A 14169-nucleotide genomic window follows, 5' to 3' on the forward strand; every position below is an offset into this window, starting at 1 on the left:
GATGCATCTCTATGCATTTCCTACCAAACACATATTCACCCCTACATACACAGATTTCCAACTGGCTTGTTCCTTCTTGCTGCTTTGCTCTTACCTCAAATGTTCCCTTCTCAGAGAGCTATCCTCTAAACTCTCAATATACCACCTCTTCTCTTTCCACCTTTTAAAAAAATTTATTTACATATTTAAAATAATATTGACTCTGATACTTCTTTTCTAATGGCACTTTTTATTTTTATAACTCTAATTATTGCACAGGGAGGACAAAAGCTCTACTCCCAGATTGCTGCATATCTTCAGGATTAGTTTATAAATAGATCTAAATAGATCTAACTCCTGATACCTTGGCAAGTAAATGCTATTTTTTGTTTGTTTCTATATTCTTATTGGTATAATGATAAATAGTTACAGAGAATCTTTAAGGTACCTGTTTAATATCTATGTGTATGAAATATTCTGTTAAGTTAATGACCCACATGCACTTATCTACTTTGAGAATAAATCATATTAGGATTTTTTAAAAATCTATTTTTCCTAGATTGACATTTTAAATTTCATATGATATTAGATTGTGTTTGTATGCTAGCACAGATGGGTTAATATGTGTAAAAAATTTTTATTTTGCGTTGTTTAATTTTTTCAGAAGATATCTCTAAAAGATTATCATATTCACCCAAATTCTAAAAAGTATTTATTGAAAAGTAGTGTGAAAAAAAATTGGTAGAAAGGGAAAATATCTGAATTTGTGTCTCATATATGACACAGTACTTATATTGGAAACTATAGTTCACTTTCCAATGTGTATAACGAAGAGTTGGAACCAACACTGTTTCAGTCTCTTTCTACAGCCACATTTCAAACTTACTTATTTGGGAGTAAATTTTGTTGTAGGCTCCAAAGTTAAGCTTACTGTGTATAGAAGATTTCTTCTAATAATTACAGAAATATATTTTCTCTTATGAACTAGGGAAAATTATAGGGCTGAGGCTGTCAGAGAAACATTTTGGGAAGTCTTTGCATAGTCATGGTATTTACAGAAGATGTTCTGACCAGCCACTCATTTGAATCTAGAGCCTGTGATTGCACTTCTTCCTGCAGTTCTACTCCTCAGGTCATCATGTCAGATTCCAACCACACCAACAACTTCTTTTTCCTCACAGCCCTTCCAGGCCTCCAAGCTGTGCATGTCTGGCTCTGCATCCCTCTGTGTGCTGTGTATGTGGCTGCTATAACAGGGAACAGCCTGATCCTGTGGGTAGTGAGATCAGAGCCCTCCCTACACAAGCCCATGTACTACTTCCTTTCCATGCTGGCAGTGACAGACCTGGGCTTGTCTGCCTCCACGCTGCCCACCATGTTCCCCATCTACGTGCTGGGTCTCAGAGAGGTGGCGGTGGGCATGTGCTTGGCCCAGCTTTTCTTCATCCATACCTTCTCCATCATGGAGTCCTCTGTGCTGCTGACCATGGCCTTTGACCGTTTTGTGGCTATGAGCAACCCTCTGCGCTACAGTGCCATCCTCACCAGCCCCCGGATAGCTGGCTTGGGGCCATCATGGTACGCAGCATTGGTCTCCACATCCCAGCCTCCATTATGCTGAAGAAGTTGCTTTACTGCCAGAACCACCAGCTCTCCCACTCCTACTGCCTGCATCCAGATGTCATGAAGCTCGCCTGTGCTGACACTCATGTCAACAGTGTCTACGGACTCTTTGTGGTTCTCTCTACACTGGGTGTGGACTCAGTGCTCATTATTCCCTCCTACGGGCTGATCTTCCAGACAGTGTTGCCCATCGCTTCCAGGGCTGAGCAACTTAAAGCCCTCAACACGTGTGTCTCCCATATCTGTGTTGTACTGCTCTTCTACACACCTATGATTGGCCTGTCCATGATCCACAGATTTGGGAAGTCGGCTTCATCATGCAGTCATGTATTGCTTTCCTATCTTCACTTTCTTACACCTCCAGTGCTCAATCCAGTTGTTTACACCATCAAGACCAAGCAAATCCGACTAAGGATGTTACGCCTCTTCCGGTCAGGTGACGCTGGCATTAAGGATAGCCAGAGTCATTAAATCCTTGGTGGGGAGAGAAGAAGATAAGAGAGATGTTAGTCATGGTTGTTGTTTAGTGAGTGACTGAATTCACAGTGAGTCCTGTAGTCAGCAGAATAATGTTAGAGAAAGATGTCATCTATCTTCCACATGATGTCTTTTCATAGGAGAATGATCCACATTCCACTTAGTTTTTCAGTAAACAGTGCTTCATTTGGCACCATTAGTGTTCAATATTATTATAGCATCTGAAAACAAAAATAAAAACCACAACATAGCCTTTAATTTGGAGAAAAGGCATATATTATTAGGAGTTGGAGAAGAAATTGCTGAGTGGAAATGAGACTAAACACAATTTATAAACTTTACATGTATTTAAATAAGTTTTGTCAAATGGGATAATGGGAAGGTTTGGAATTCAGTGATATTAGAAGCATTTAAAAAAATTCTTACTAAAATGTAATACCTTTGAAGGCAGGAATTATTTCTCCCTAGTTTATCATTGAACTTTCTTTTCCGAATATAGCATTTTTATAACTTTATTTTATTGTAGAGTTGTGAGAGTATAAATTGGGATTAGGTACAAAAGTAATCTACATGCATGTGAAGTTTGGGCCTCCAACTGGTCCTCACTTCCTCTGGTTTAAGACCTGGTATTCCTTTGTATTGTTAAATCCACCCCGCTTCCCACCCCCAGCCTCTCTCCCCTGGCAATGTTCTATGACTGCCCTTGTGCTATTGTGATTAATATTCAGGTACCACTTATGAGTGAGAACATGTAGTATTCAGTTCTTTGTTTCTGTGATAGATCACTATGACGGTCTCTTACTCCATCAAATTTACTGTGAAGTCCATGATTTTGTCCTTCTTTAGAGCTGTGTAATACACCATCGGGTATATGTACCAGATTTTCTTTATCCAGTCCACTTTCAGTGGGCAGTGAGGTTGGTTCTAAGTTTTTGCTATTGTGATTAGTGTGGCAATAAGCATGTATGTGCAGGTGTCTTCTTTGTAGAGCAATTTATGTTCCTCTGGGTATATTCCCAGAAGGGGAATTGCGGGATAGTATGGAAAGTCAAATTTCTAATTCTTTTAGAAATTGCCACACTATTTTCCATGGAGGTTGAACTAGTTTGCACTCCCACCAATAGTGCAAAGTATTCCCTTTTCTCCGTATATGTCTTATATTTACTGTGAAATGAGCAGATGAATGGGTTACATATTTAGGAAGATTTCTGGCAAAGGTAAGATGTTTGTAAGCCAATGAATATAATTTCAAAAGTGTCATGGCTATGAGGACTTATTAATTTCACTGTTAGAGCATTCAAGATTCTTCTGTTTTCTTCTCTTGCTCAACAGAAATTTCAAAGATGGCATGGTAATCCAGTTCCTAAATTGCTAGTTTCTTTGGCAAGAGCTGCCAACATTTTTTTTTAATAACAAAAACAGAAACAATTTTAAGCAACATTTTCTTAGCAGTCAGCTTGTTTTTAAAAATCTCATCAGTCTTGAACGCACTAGTTGCTCAACTGCAAATAAAAGATGCTTTGAAAATAAAAAGACTTGAAATTTTTCACAGTAATCCTCTTGCTGAACACAATAGCTATTTCTTTGTATGCACGTTATAAAACTTTCACTTTTGAGCTTCCTCATTTATATGAGATTATAAGAAAAACTTATATGGTAATACAAAGTGGGACAGCACAAGAAAATAAAAGTATAACTTTGAAAGTCTAGTACAAATAAAAGAAAGAATTAGGAGAATAGGAACTGAATAATCTCAAACTATGTATCCATTTCCTGAAATATTAGTAAGCACACTACAGCTTTTATAATTGGAGTTGATAATGATGAAACAAACTACTAATGAAAATTTTAATATAGAAAGTGTTCATAGAGTAACAGTCTAAAAAGGCATCTATATCATATCACTATTATAAACAGAAAGTTGCCGGGCTCGGTGGCTCAGCCTGTAATCCCGCGCCTTTGGGAGGCTGAGGTGAGTGGATTGCCTGAGCCCACGGGTTTGAGACCCGCCTGGGCAGCGAGACCTCATCTCTGCAGGCGTGGTAGCGCGCACCTGTAATTCCGGCTACTTGGAAGGCTGAGGCGGAAGGATCGCTGGAGTCCAGCAGGCGAGGCTGTGGTGGCCAGGAGCAGCCACTGCACTCCAGTCTGGGCGACAGAGTGAGACCCAACTCAAATAAAATAAAATAAAATAAAATAAACAGAAAGTTTTGTTAGCAAAAGAAATCTACCTGTTTCTCTAAATGTAACAACCATACTAATAATGCTAAGGGAATACAGAATCATTACATTGCTTAGTCTCTCACTCTTTCCCAATTAGACATTTTGAATTATTTTAATGACTAACTGGCTCATCTTCCTGGCATTATAATAAATATGAATAAAAAGATGATAAGTTCAATTCTTTACTTGTTCAATGTAAGGTTTTTGTAGGCAATTAAGCAGTTGTGTACACCAATTTTTCTAGTATATACTGCTGAAACTCAGGAAAAGGATCAGAGATTCTCAACATAGAATTATTGATGACTAGTGTAGAGATGATAATCAAAACAATAGCATAAATCTTATTGTCTAAAATGTTTAAGGTAAGAAAAGATAAGCAGTAGTCTAACAATAAAACCCTAGGGAATATAAGATCGAGAGATAATGAGAAAACATGTTGCTTCAAGTGAACTCACAAAGAATCATAAGGAGTAGAGAAACTCTTCCTTCAGAAGATTCATGAAGATAGATAAATAAGGTAGAAAGTTTTCAAATATCTTCAATACATAAGTAGTAGTAGTAGCTATAATGGTGAATGTTGCTATGGATTTCTACTCTGAGTTGTAGAATGAGGCCATAGAACTGTACTTTTCTGCCTTTAAGACCTCCTAGCTGATTCAGTGGTAAACATTCTTCAAATAGTGCAGAATGATTCCCAGAAACTAGTTTTTTATAGCCAAAAACACTGACCCTAGGAAGATCACAGTAACAATAATTATGTTTCAAGTTATTACTAATTGTAACTGCAAATCATCTAATAGAAAAGTGGACTTCCATATCACACGCTGTGTGATTTTTGGTTATTATTCATGAAAGAAGCTGAAAATGGGAAGCAGAAAGATGAGAATCATGTAAGAAATGAAATGATTTCAGGATTATTTTTTAGTTGACACAACATTCTCATGGTCATTCTATAATTGAAGTCAGAAAATATGGAAGGTACGATTCTATCCCCAAATTTCTATAACAAGAACAGCATATGTGTGTGATGCAAGTATTTAGATTTCTGTTAAATGCACCTCTGCAAAAAGTTTTCAATCAATTCCTTATAGATGGTTAAGAAAGAACATACATTCTCAGGGTTTCTGGCCATGGTAAAAAAAAAAAAAAGAGGCAAAGAGAACCCAAGACACCTTAACAAGAGTTGTCCAAGATGAAAAAGAGGGGAGTAGCTAAAGTTTTCTGAATTTTCTTTGGGAAAGTATGAATTTTCTTTGGGAAAGTGTACACACTATGCATTTTCTTTGGGAAAGTCTAATCACATAGATAGTGAAAATAGGCGTTTGATGGGAGTACTAGACAGAGAAAAACATTTATCTTTCTGTAGTCCATTACACAATTGGCCATCATAAACAGGTTAGTATTTGCATCACAAAATTTTTGTACTTCTCTTTTTTCTAGATGCTGTAGGCACAGACTAGATCTGAATTAGCATATTGAAAAATCCATAGACTTTCTTAGTGCTATGGTTTGGATGTTTGTCCCCTCCAAATCTGATGTTGAAATTTGATACACAATGTGGTGGTGTTGGACCAAATGGGAGGTGTTTGGGTCATGGATCAGAACCCTCATGAATAGATTAACATCTCCTTGGTGATGAATGAGTGAGTTCTCACTTTGTTAGTTTCTATAAGACTTGGGTATCAAAAAGAGCCTGACACCTTTCCCTCCCTCTTATTTCCTCTCTCACCTTGTGATCTCTGCACATGCCAACTACCCTTCACTTTCTACCATGAGTGGCAACAGCCTGGGACCTTCACCAAATGTCCAATTTTTAATTTTCCAGTCACCAAAATAATAAAATAAATAACTCCCCTAAAAAAAAAATTACCCACCCTCTGGTATTCTGTTATAGCAACACAAACAGGTCAAGTCTCTTGGTTATAAAATAGTAGAAGGCTAAGTATAGCAACTAAACTATGAAGAAGGAAAAGATATACAATGATTGAAGACAAATGTTTGCAGGCAAAACTAAAAAAAAATTTTGAAAAACAACATTTTAAACTTCTAATAGGTGCATTTAGAAGGCTAATTACCGAAACAGTCCTTAAATGGACCACAATAAACTTTCAAAATTTTAATTAATTAGATGCAAAATGCAGCCCAGGGGAAGATCTATTAACAATATGGTCATTGTTTTGTTTCCTGTGCCTGGATTATGATAAGCTCTGAACAAATTAATTGTTGACAAAATTAATTAATGAATATATATCATTCTGAAATGCTGTTACATAAATTATAATATAAAGCCCAGGTAGCTAATCACCAATTACTGAACTCTTAAAGACATGACACACAGTGTACTAAGAGCTTTACATGTAGCTCTTACATCTTTTCAATGAAATAGATAAAGTATACATTTTATTTTAGGTGAATAAGCTGAAGATTAGAGATATTTGGTAATTGTTTACATATTTAGACTGACAACACTGAGATTTGCAATGAGTTAAATTTAACACTGAATCTGATGCTTTTAAAACTACATGGCTCAATTACTCTCAAACTCTTTCAAAAGATAGAAGAAGAATGCTTTCTCTTTTATTTTATGAGCTAGCATTACTCTGATACTAAAGTCAGATGAATATATTGAAAAAAATACACATCAATATCCTTTAGCAATATACATGCATAAATTCCCAACAAAATATTAGCAGACTAAATTCAGCAGCATAGTAAAATAATTATATACCATCAGTGAATGGCATTTGTGCCAGGAATACAAAGGTGTTTCAGCATAAGAAAATTAATCAGTGTAATATATTACATTAATAGATTAAAAGAGAGGGAAATAATCATGTCAATTAATGCCAAAAAGACATTAGACAAAATTGACATATTTATGGTAAAACCACTCAGAAAACTAGAAATAGAAGAAAACTTCCTCAACATAAAAAAGGGCATCTAAGAAAAAGCCACAGCTAACACAATACTCAACATTGAAAATCTAAAAGCTTTTCTCCCAAGATTAGAGACAAGACCAGAATGCCCACCATTACCACTGCTTTCCAACATTGTGTTGGAAGTTCTAGCCTATGAAATTAGAAAAGAAAAATGTAAAAAAAGATGGCATCTCAATTAAAAAGAAATAAATAAAGCAGTGTATATTCACAGATGATGTGTGTAGAAATTTTAATTAATTAGAAGTAAAATACAGCCCAGGAAAGACTTATTGAAAATATAGCCATTGTTTGTTCCCTGTGCCTGGATCATGATAAATTCTGAAGAAAACACAAAACAGCTAATAGGTCTACTAAACTAATTCAGCAAAGTAGCAGCATGAATTTTAACACTCAAAAATAATTGTTTCTTTACACCAGCAATAAACATTCTAAAGAGGAAAGAAAGCCATTTCTTTTCTAGTAGCATCTAAAAAAATAAAATAACTAGCAATAAATTTAACTAAGGAGGTGAAAGATTTGTGTACAGAAAAGAACAAAACATTACCGAATGAATTTCAATTAGACTAAATAAATGTGAAGGCATCTTATCTCATGTCCATGGTTAGGAAGACTCATATTCTAAATATATCAATACTACTCAGAGTAATTCACAGATTCAATAATATCTTTATCAATCTTAAAAAATAACAAAGTTGAAGGATTAACACTTTTCAAAGGTATTACAAAGCTACAGTAATCCAAATAAGTGGTACTGGCATAACAGAATTATAGATATATTAAGTTCTGGAGTATAGACAAGTAGAATAAATTGAGACTCCAACAACAAACCCATATGTTCCTGGCCAATTTATTTTTGACAAGCATTCCATGAACATTAAAATTAGGCATAGAACAGTATCTTCAACACATGTTGCTGAAAAAACTAAATTGTTATATGCATAAAAATGAACCCGACTTCTTACCTAGTATCAGTTGCAAAAAAAACAGAAAACAAAAACTCAAAATGGATGAATAACATAAATAATTTCTTCTTTAATTCTTATGAGTTAAAACCACAAAACATTTCAAATACATATGGTAATTTTTTATAAACTTGGTTCACCAACGGATTCTTAGATGACACCAAAAAACTTGAGCAACACAAGTAGAAAATAGATTAAAAGGACTTAATCAAAATATAAAACTTTGTATATCAAAGGACACTACCCCAAATGGACCTTATTCAATGTAAAACTTTTGTGCATCAAAGGACATTATGAAGACAGTGAAAACACAATTTAAAAAAATAGCTTGTGGGGGCAAGAGACACAAGAGGAGGAGATGCTAGTTAAAGGACAAAGTTTCTGTTAGGAGGAAAAAGTGGTAGTGATCTATTGCACAGCATTTTGACCATAGCTAATAATAATACATTACATATTTAAAAAGTGCTAAAAATCATAGATCTCAAATGTTCCCACCACAAAGAAATAAGTGAGTTGATGGATATATCCACTGGCCTGATGCAATCATTCCACAATGTGTACATATGTCATAAAATCACATTATACCCAATGAATATATACAATTATTATTTGTCAACTAAAAAATAAAGAGAATATGTGAAAACACACAAACATACACACAAGTAAGGGAGAAACTATTTGCAAACATATTTCTAGTAAGGTTTTAATATATAGAATATGTTAAAAAAAACACTCAATAATTAAAATACCCAATTAAAAAATAATTGATATTTGTCCGATGAATACATATAAATGGAATAACAAATGAGAAAATGGTCAAGAGTATTGGTCATTAGGAAACTGCAAATTAAAATGAGAAACCAATCCACATCTACTAGATGGAAATAATTTTTAAAAATTAAAGTTAAAATAACAAGTTTGAGATGTGGAGGAACTGGAGCCCTTATAAATTGTTGATATGATTGAACTGCCACTGTCTGAAATAGCTTGGTGCTTTCTCAAAAAACGAATCAAAGAATTACCATGTGATTCAGAAATTTTATGTTTAGGCATAAATGCAAAATAATTGAAGACAAGCACTCAGACAGACAACTATATGCCAATACCCACTGCAGTAGTATTCACAATAGTCAAAATGAGGAAGTAGCCCAAGTCTCTGTCACTAAGCAAAATGTGGTATGCATATATGCAATGGATTTTACTCAGTCATAAAAAGGAATGAAGTTCTGATATATACTACAACATGGATGCATCTCAACAATAGTATGCTAAGTGAAACCCAGAAACAAAAAGTCAAATATGGCTGCATAATATTCCATTGTGTGTATGTACCACATTAAAAAAATTCAATACAGCTTCAAAGGGCAGCATGGTCGGTTCCATGTTTTTGCTATTGTGAGTAGAGCTGCAGAGGGATTGGCAGTAATGGGAAACTGCCAGGGGAGGGGATGTGGGATTGGCTGTTGAAGGAAACTGCCAGGGGAGGGAGGGTCACACCTCATCAACAGGGGTGACTGCATAATGAACATTTGTAAACCTAACCCTGAATTGCACCCCACATCTTTAAAAAAAAAACTGCAACTAGTGTTTGATAGATCATTAATTAAATAATTCCTTTATGTAAAAATAAAAAATTCTAGAGATAAAAAAGACAAATATTACACAATTTCACTTATATGAAATATTTAAAATAAGCAATTCTGTAGAACGAAGTTAGATTAAAGGATACCAGAGGCTGGAGTAGAAGAGACATTCATTTTATTTAATCATGTGGTAAAATATCTGAATATTGTTCCTTTTACTGCTTTAACTTTTTATTTTTTAGATCAGTTAAGATGTAAAGAAATAGACCAGGTGTGGTGGCTCACGCCTGTAAATCCAACACTTTGGGAGGCTTAGGCAAAAGGATTACTTGATCCCAGGAGTTTGAGAACCACCTAGGCAACATAGCAAAACCAAAAAAATCAAAAAATTAGCCAGACATGGTGGCGTGAGCGTAGTCTCAATTACTCGTAAGGCTGAGGTGGAAAGACTGCCTGAGCCCAGAGGGCGAGGTTATGGTGAGCCGTGATTGCACCACTGCACTCCAGTCTAGGCGTCAGAGTGAGATCCAGATTTTCTTTTTTTAAATTGATTTCAAGAAATAAAATACTTTATTTTAAATTTATGTATTCCTTCTCTGACTCACTTCTTTCTCATAACATAAAAACAAGATCCTGACTTATGCAATTTTCCTTTAGTCTGTAAAACTTTAAAAAAAAAACATTTCTTGTAGGGTAAATTTGCTATCTTAGAATCAATTGCTTCCATGTTTTTGCATTGATTTGGTTTAATTTGGTTTAATTCTGCATTTCTCTTTGCTATTTGAAAGACATTTTGACTATATATAAAATTCTTGGTTGATGTTTTTGAAATTTTTAAATTTCATATATTTATTTTTAACTGACAATAATTGGGTTTATTTATGGAGTACAAATATGTATACATTACAGAAAATCTAATTCATGCTAATTAGCATATCCATCACCTTACCAATTTATTATTTTTGTGATTTAACTATCCAAAATAATTTTTAGCAATTTTGAAATACACAGTACAATATTATTAACAGTGGTCACTATGAAGTGCAATAACACTAAAACTTAGTCGTACAGTCTAACTGAGACTTAGTACCCTTTCATCAACATCTTATTCCTTCCAACCGCATTTTTGTACCCATTAAGCAACCTGTCTTCATCCACCTCTCCCCCATATCCTTACTAGCCTCTATCTATCTATCTATGTATCTATGTATCTATCTATCTCTCTGTCTATCTATCTATCTATCTATCTATGGTGGGGTCTTGCTCCATCACTGCCGGAAGCCGCAACCCCTAAAGAGGCAAAATGAAGGTTACCCGAAAATGGGAAAAACACTGACTGGGAGCAGAGCCCCAATGGGAAGCGGCCATGATGGAGGCAGAGCCCCATGGATCCTCTTGAAGGGCTCCTTGTGGCCTTAAAGGAAGGCCTGCTGAGGCTTGAAAAACACTTCCCTTGATACATAAGACAATTTGCTAGAATGTGCAAGGATGTGGAATTAGCAGTAAACCTATGTATAGAAACGTAAAAAGGGCTCAACAGCAAAAATTTCCCCCCTGAAGCTACAAGGGGATGTTTTACTACCCCCTTTCCCATGAAATTTTGCAACCTTTAGCTAAAAAGGAAAAACAAGTACATACCCTTTATAAGTAACAACATTGACAGTTGTGATTGATGAGGAAGTGAGAAACTGAGACAGAGTATCGCCAAAAACAGGTGTTTTCGGGAAAAACAAGTCACAGACATGCCTTTTGATTTAAGAAACAATTAGAAAAAGGATTAAAATTAAAGTAAGGATTAGAATGTTAAAAATAAGTTATAATTAAAAGATAAATGTTTATTATAGATGTAGGTATTAGTTAAATATAAGTAATAGAAGGAATAGGAAATAATTAAGTTTTAAGGTAAACTTAAAATTATACACTCAATGTAGGTTTAAAATTAAATACATTTAAGATTAGAAGTAAGATTAATTTCATATATAAGTGTAGATTTAGACTTAAGTTTTGTTTAAAAATATAAAATGTAAAATAGGTGATTAGAAAATAGCAAGTAATATAGATAAGCAATTAGAATTAAGAAAGTTAAATTTTTAAATTAACTAATATAGAGTATTAAGAATTTGTAGTGGGTAAGATAAGGATGTTTATATAAAAGAAAAAACAAGTCAATATATTGCTGCTAAAAGTGCATTAAGAAAATAGATTAGTAAAGGAAAAGAAATAGAATAGCGAAGGGAAGAGATTTAGTTGGCCTAGAGGTCACAGGTTGTGGCTGATAAATTCTTGGCAGCTGGTGTTTCGTTACATAAATAACACCACAGGTAGCAGGAAGGAACAAAAAGAAACTTATAAAGGTCAACTTCTCCATAAACAAAAGGAAAAAACATGATATAAAAATTTAATGTGTAACGTGTGTTGCATTTTTGTGGGTACAGGGGTCAGTAAAAAAACTATATAAGCATGTAAGAATTGAATAAAATTTGGCAGAGTCCTGAACTCTACCCAAGAAGTTGACTCCTGTCATTCTTCTTTGCCGTTCCTGATTCTCCCCATTCAGGCCCTGACTCTCTCCTGGAGCTGGACTCTGGCACATCACCCAGGCTGGAGTGCAATGGCACAACCACAGTCACCACAGCCTAACCTCCTGGATCAGGAGATCCTTTCTCCTCAGTTCCTGATTAACTGGGAGTACAGGTACACATCACCATACCTGGCAATATTTTTTTTCTTTCTTTTTTTTTTTTTGTGTGTGATGAGGTCTTGCTATGTTACCCAGGTTGGTCTCTAGCACCTGGACTCAAGAGATTCTCCCCCTCAACCTCCCAAAGTGCTGGGATTACAGGTGTGAACCACTACCCCCAGGCTCCACTCTTTATTTCTTTGAGATTGACTTTTTTAGGTTTCAGATACAAGTGAGATGATGAATTATTTGTCTTTTTATGTCTGGTTTGTTTCTCTAAACTTAATGTCCTCCAGTTCTATTCATGTGTTCACATGTATTCCATTATGTATTATATACCATGTTCTTTATTTGTTCATGAATTGATGGATACTTAGGTTGCTTCCAAATCTTAGTTATTGTAAATAGTGATGAAATGATATATACTCAGAAGAGGAATTTCTGTATCATAAGATAATTCTGTTTTTAGTTTTGTGAAGAAACTTGATATTATTTTCAAAAATGGTTGCACTAATCTACATTCCCTCCAACATTTTCTCTCTAAGAGTTACGTTTTCTCCATATTCTCACCAAAACATGTTATTATTTTGACATAGCCATTCTAACAGCTGTGACATGAGAACTTATTGCAGTTTTAATTTGCATTTTCCTGATGATTAGAGATGTTGAATATTTTTTCGAGTATTCATTGTCTATTTGTATCTGTCATATCTGTTTAGGTTATTTGCCCACTTTTTAATTGGAGTGTTTGTTTTCTTGTTATTGTGTTGAGTTCCTTATATATTTTAGATATCAGCCTTATATCAGATAGCACACTTCTCAATGTGATCTACATATTTAATGCAATGTTTATCCAAATTTCAATGTCATTTTTCACATAAATAGACAAAACAATCTAAAAATTTGTACAGAACCAAAAAATACCCTAAATAACCAAAGCAATCTTGAATTTAAAAAGTTGGATGCATCATACTCCTGGATTTCAAAATATATTATAAAGCTATTATAATCAATACAGCATGGTATTGACATAAAAACAGACACATTGTCTGGACAATGATTTATTGAATAAAATTCTCAAAGTATGGGCAACAAAAAGCAGGAAAAGAAAAAAAATAAGATTACCTCAAACTAAAAAAACTTGTGGTTTGCAAATATTCTCTCCCAATCCATGCCTTGTCTATTTTCTCTGCTAATTGTTTTCCTTTGCTGTGCAGAAGTTTTTTTAGTTTGATGTAATCTTATATATTCAAAACTCTTGAAAACTTGCTATTTGACTTTTTATAGACAATTGCAAGCAGTAGCTTAGTATATTAAAGAGAACTAGATGAACTGAAAACACTTGTCTGACAACTCTGATAATATCAACAGAAGAAAGAAATACAATATTTTTTAAAAATGGGAACTGTCTAATGTGCAAACAATCTTATACTTTTTGATAGACTCTTAAGATATTACTGAGATCTTGAAATATGTATACAATAAAGTTTCTAATGTTTCCCAAGTTTTTAAGGGAAGTACACATTAAAAATTACATATTCGTGTAACATATTACAAATAATATTCATACCAAAAGTTTAGTACAAATATATTAATGCTGAAAGTAGCAAACTTTATTCAATAACAGTAAATTATTCTTACAGTGCCAAACCAATAAGCCACCATTCTATTCAAAGTTTGAATGTGCCTTTTCTACCTCTATT

At 34.3% G+C, this 14169-nt stretch overlaps 1 protein-coding gene across 1 annotated transcript; it reads left to right on the forward strand.

The window, feature by feature from the left end:
• The first annotated feature begins 1117 nt into the window (after positions 1-1117).
• LOC103269328 (olfactory receptor 51G2-like) lies at positions 1118-2073 on the forward strand. The gene is given in 2 exon segments (XM_008066901.1): positions 1118-1547; positions 1550-2073. Coding segments are annotated over 2 exon segments (954 nt in total).
• Positions 2074-14169: the final 12096 nt, after the last annotated feature.

Source organism: Carlito syrichta, unplaced genomic scaffold, assembly GCF_000164805.1.
Source record: "Carlito syrichta isolate Samal-C Ts95f unplaced genomic scaffold, Tarsius_syrichta-2.0.1 Scaffold309193, whole genome shotgun sequence".
Taxonomy (NCBI): Eukaryota; Metazoa; Chordata; class Mammalia; order Primates; family Tarsiidae; genus Carlito; species Carlito syrichta.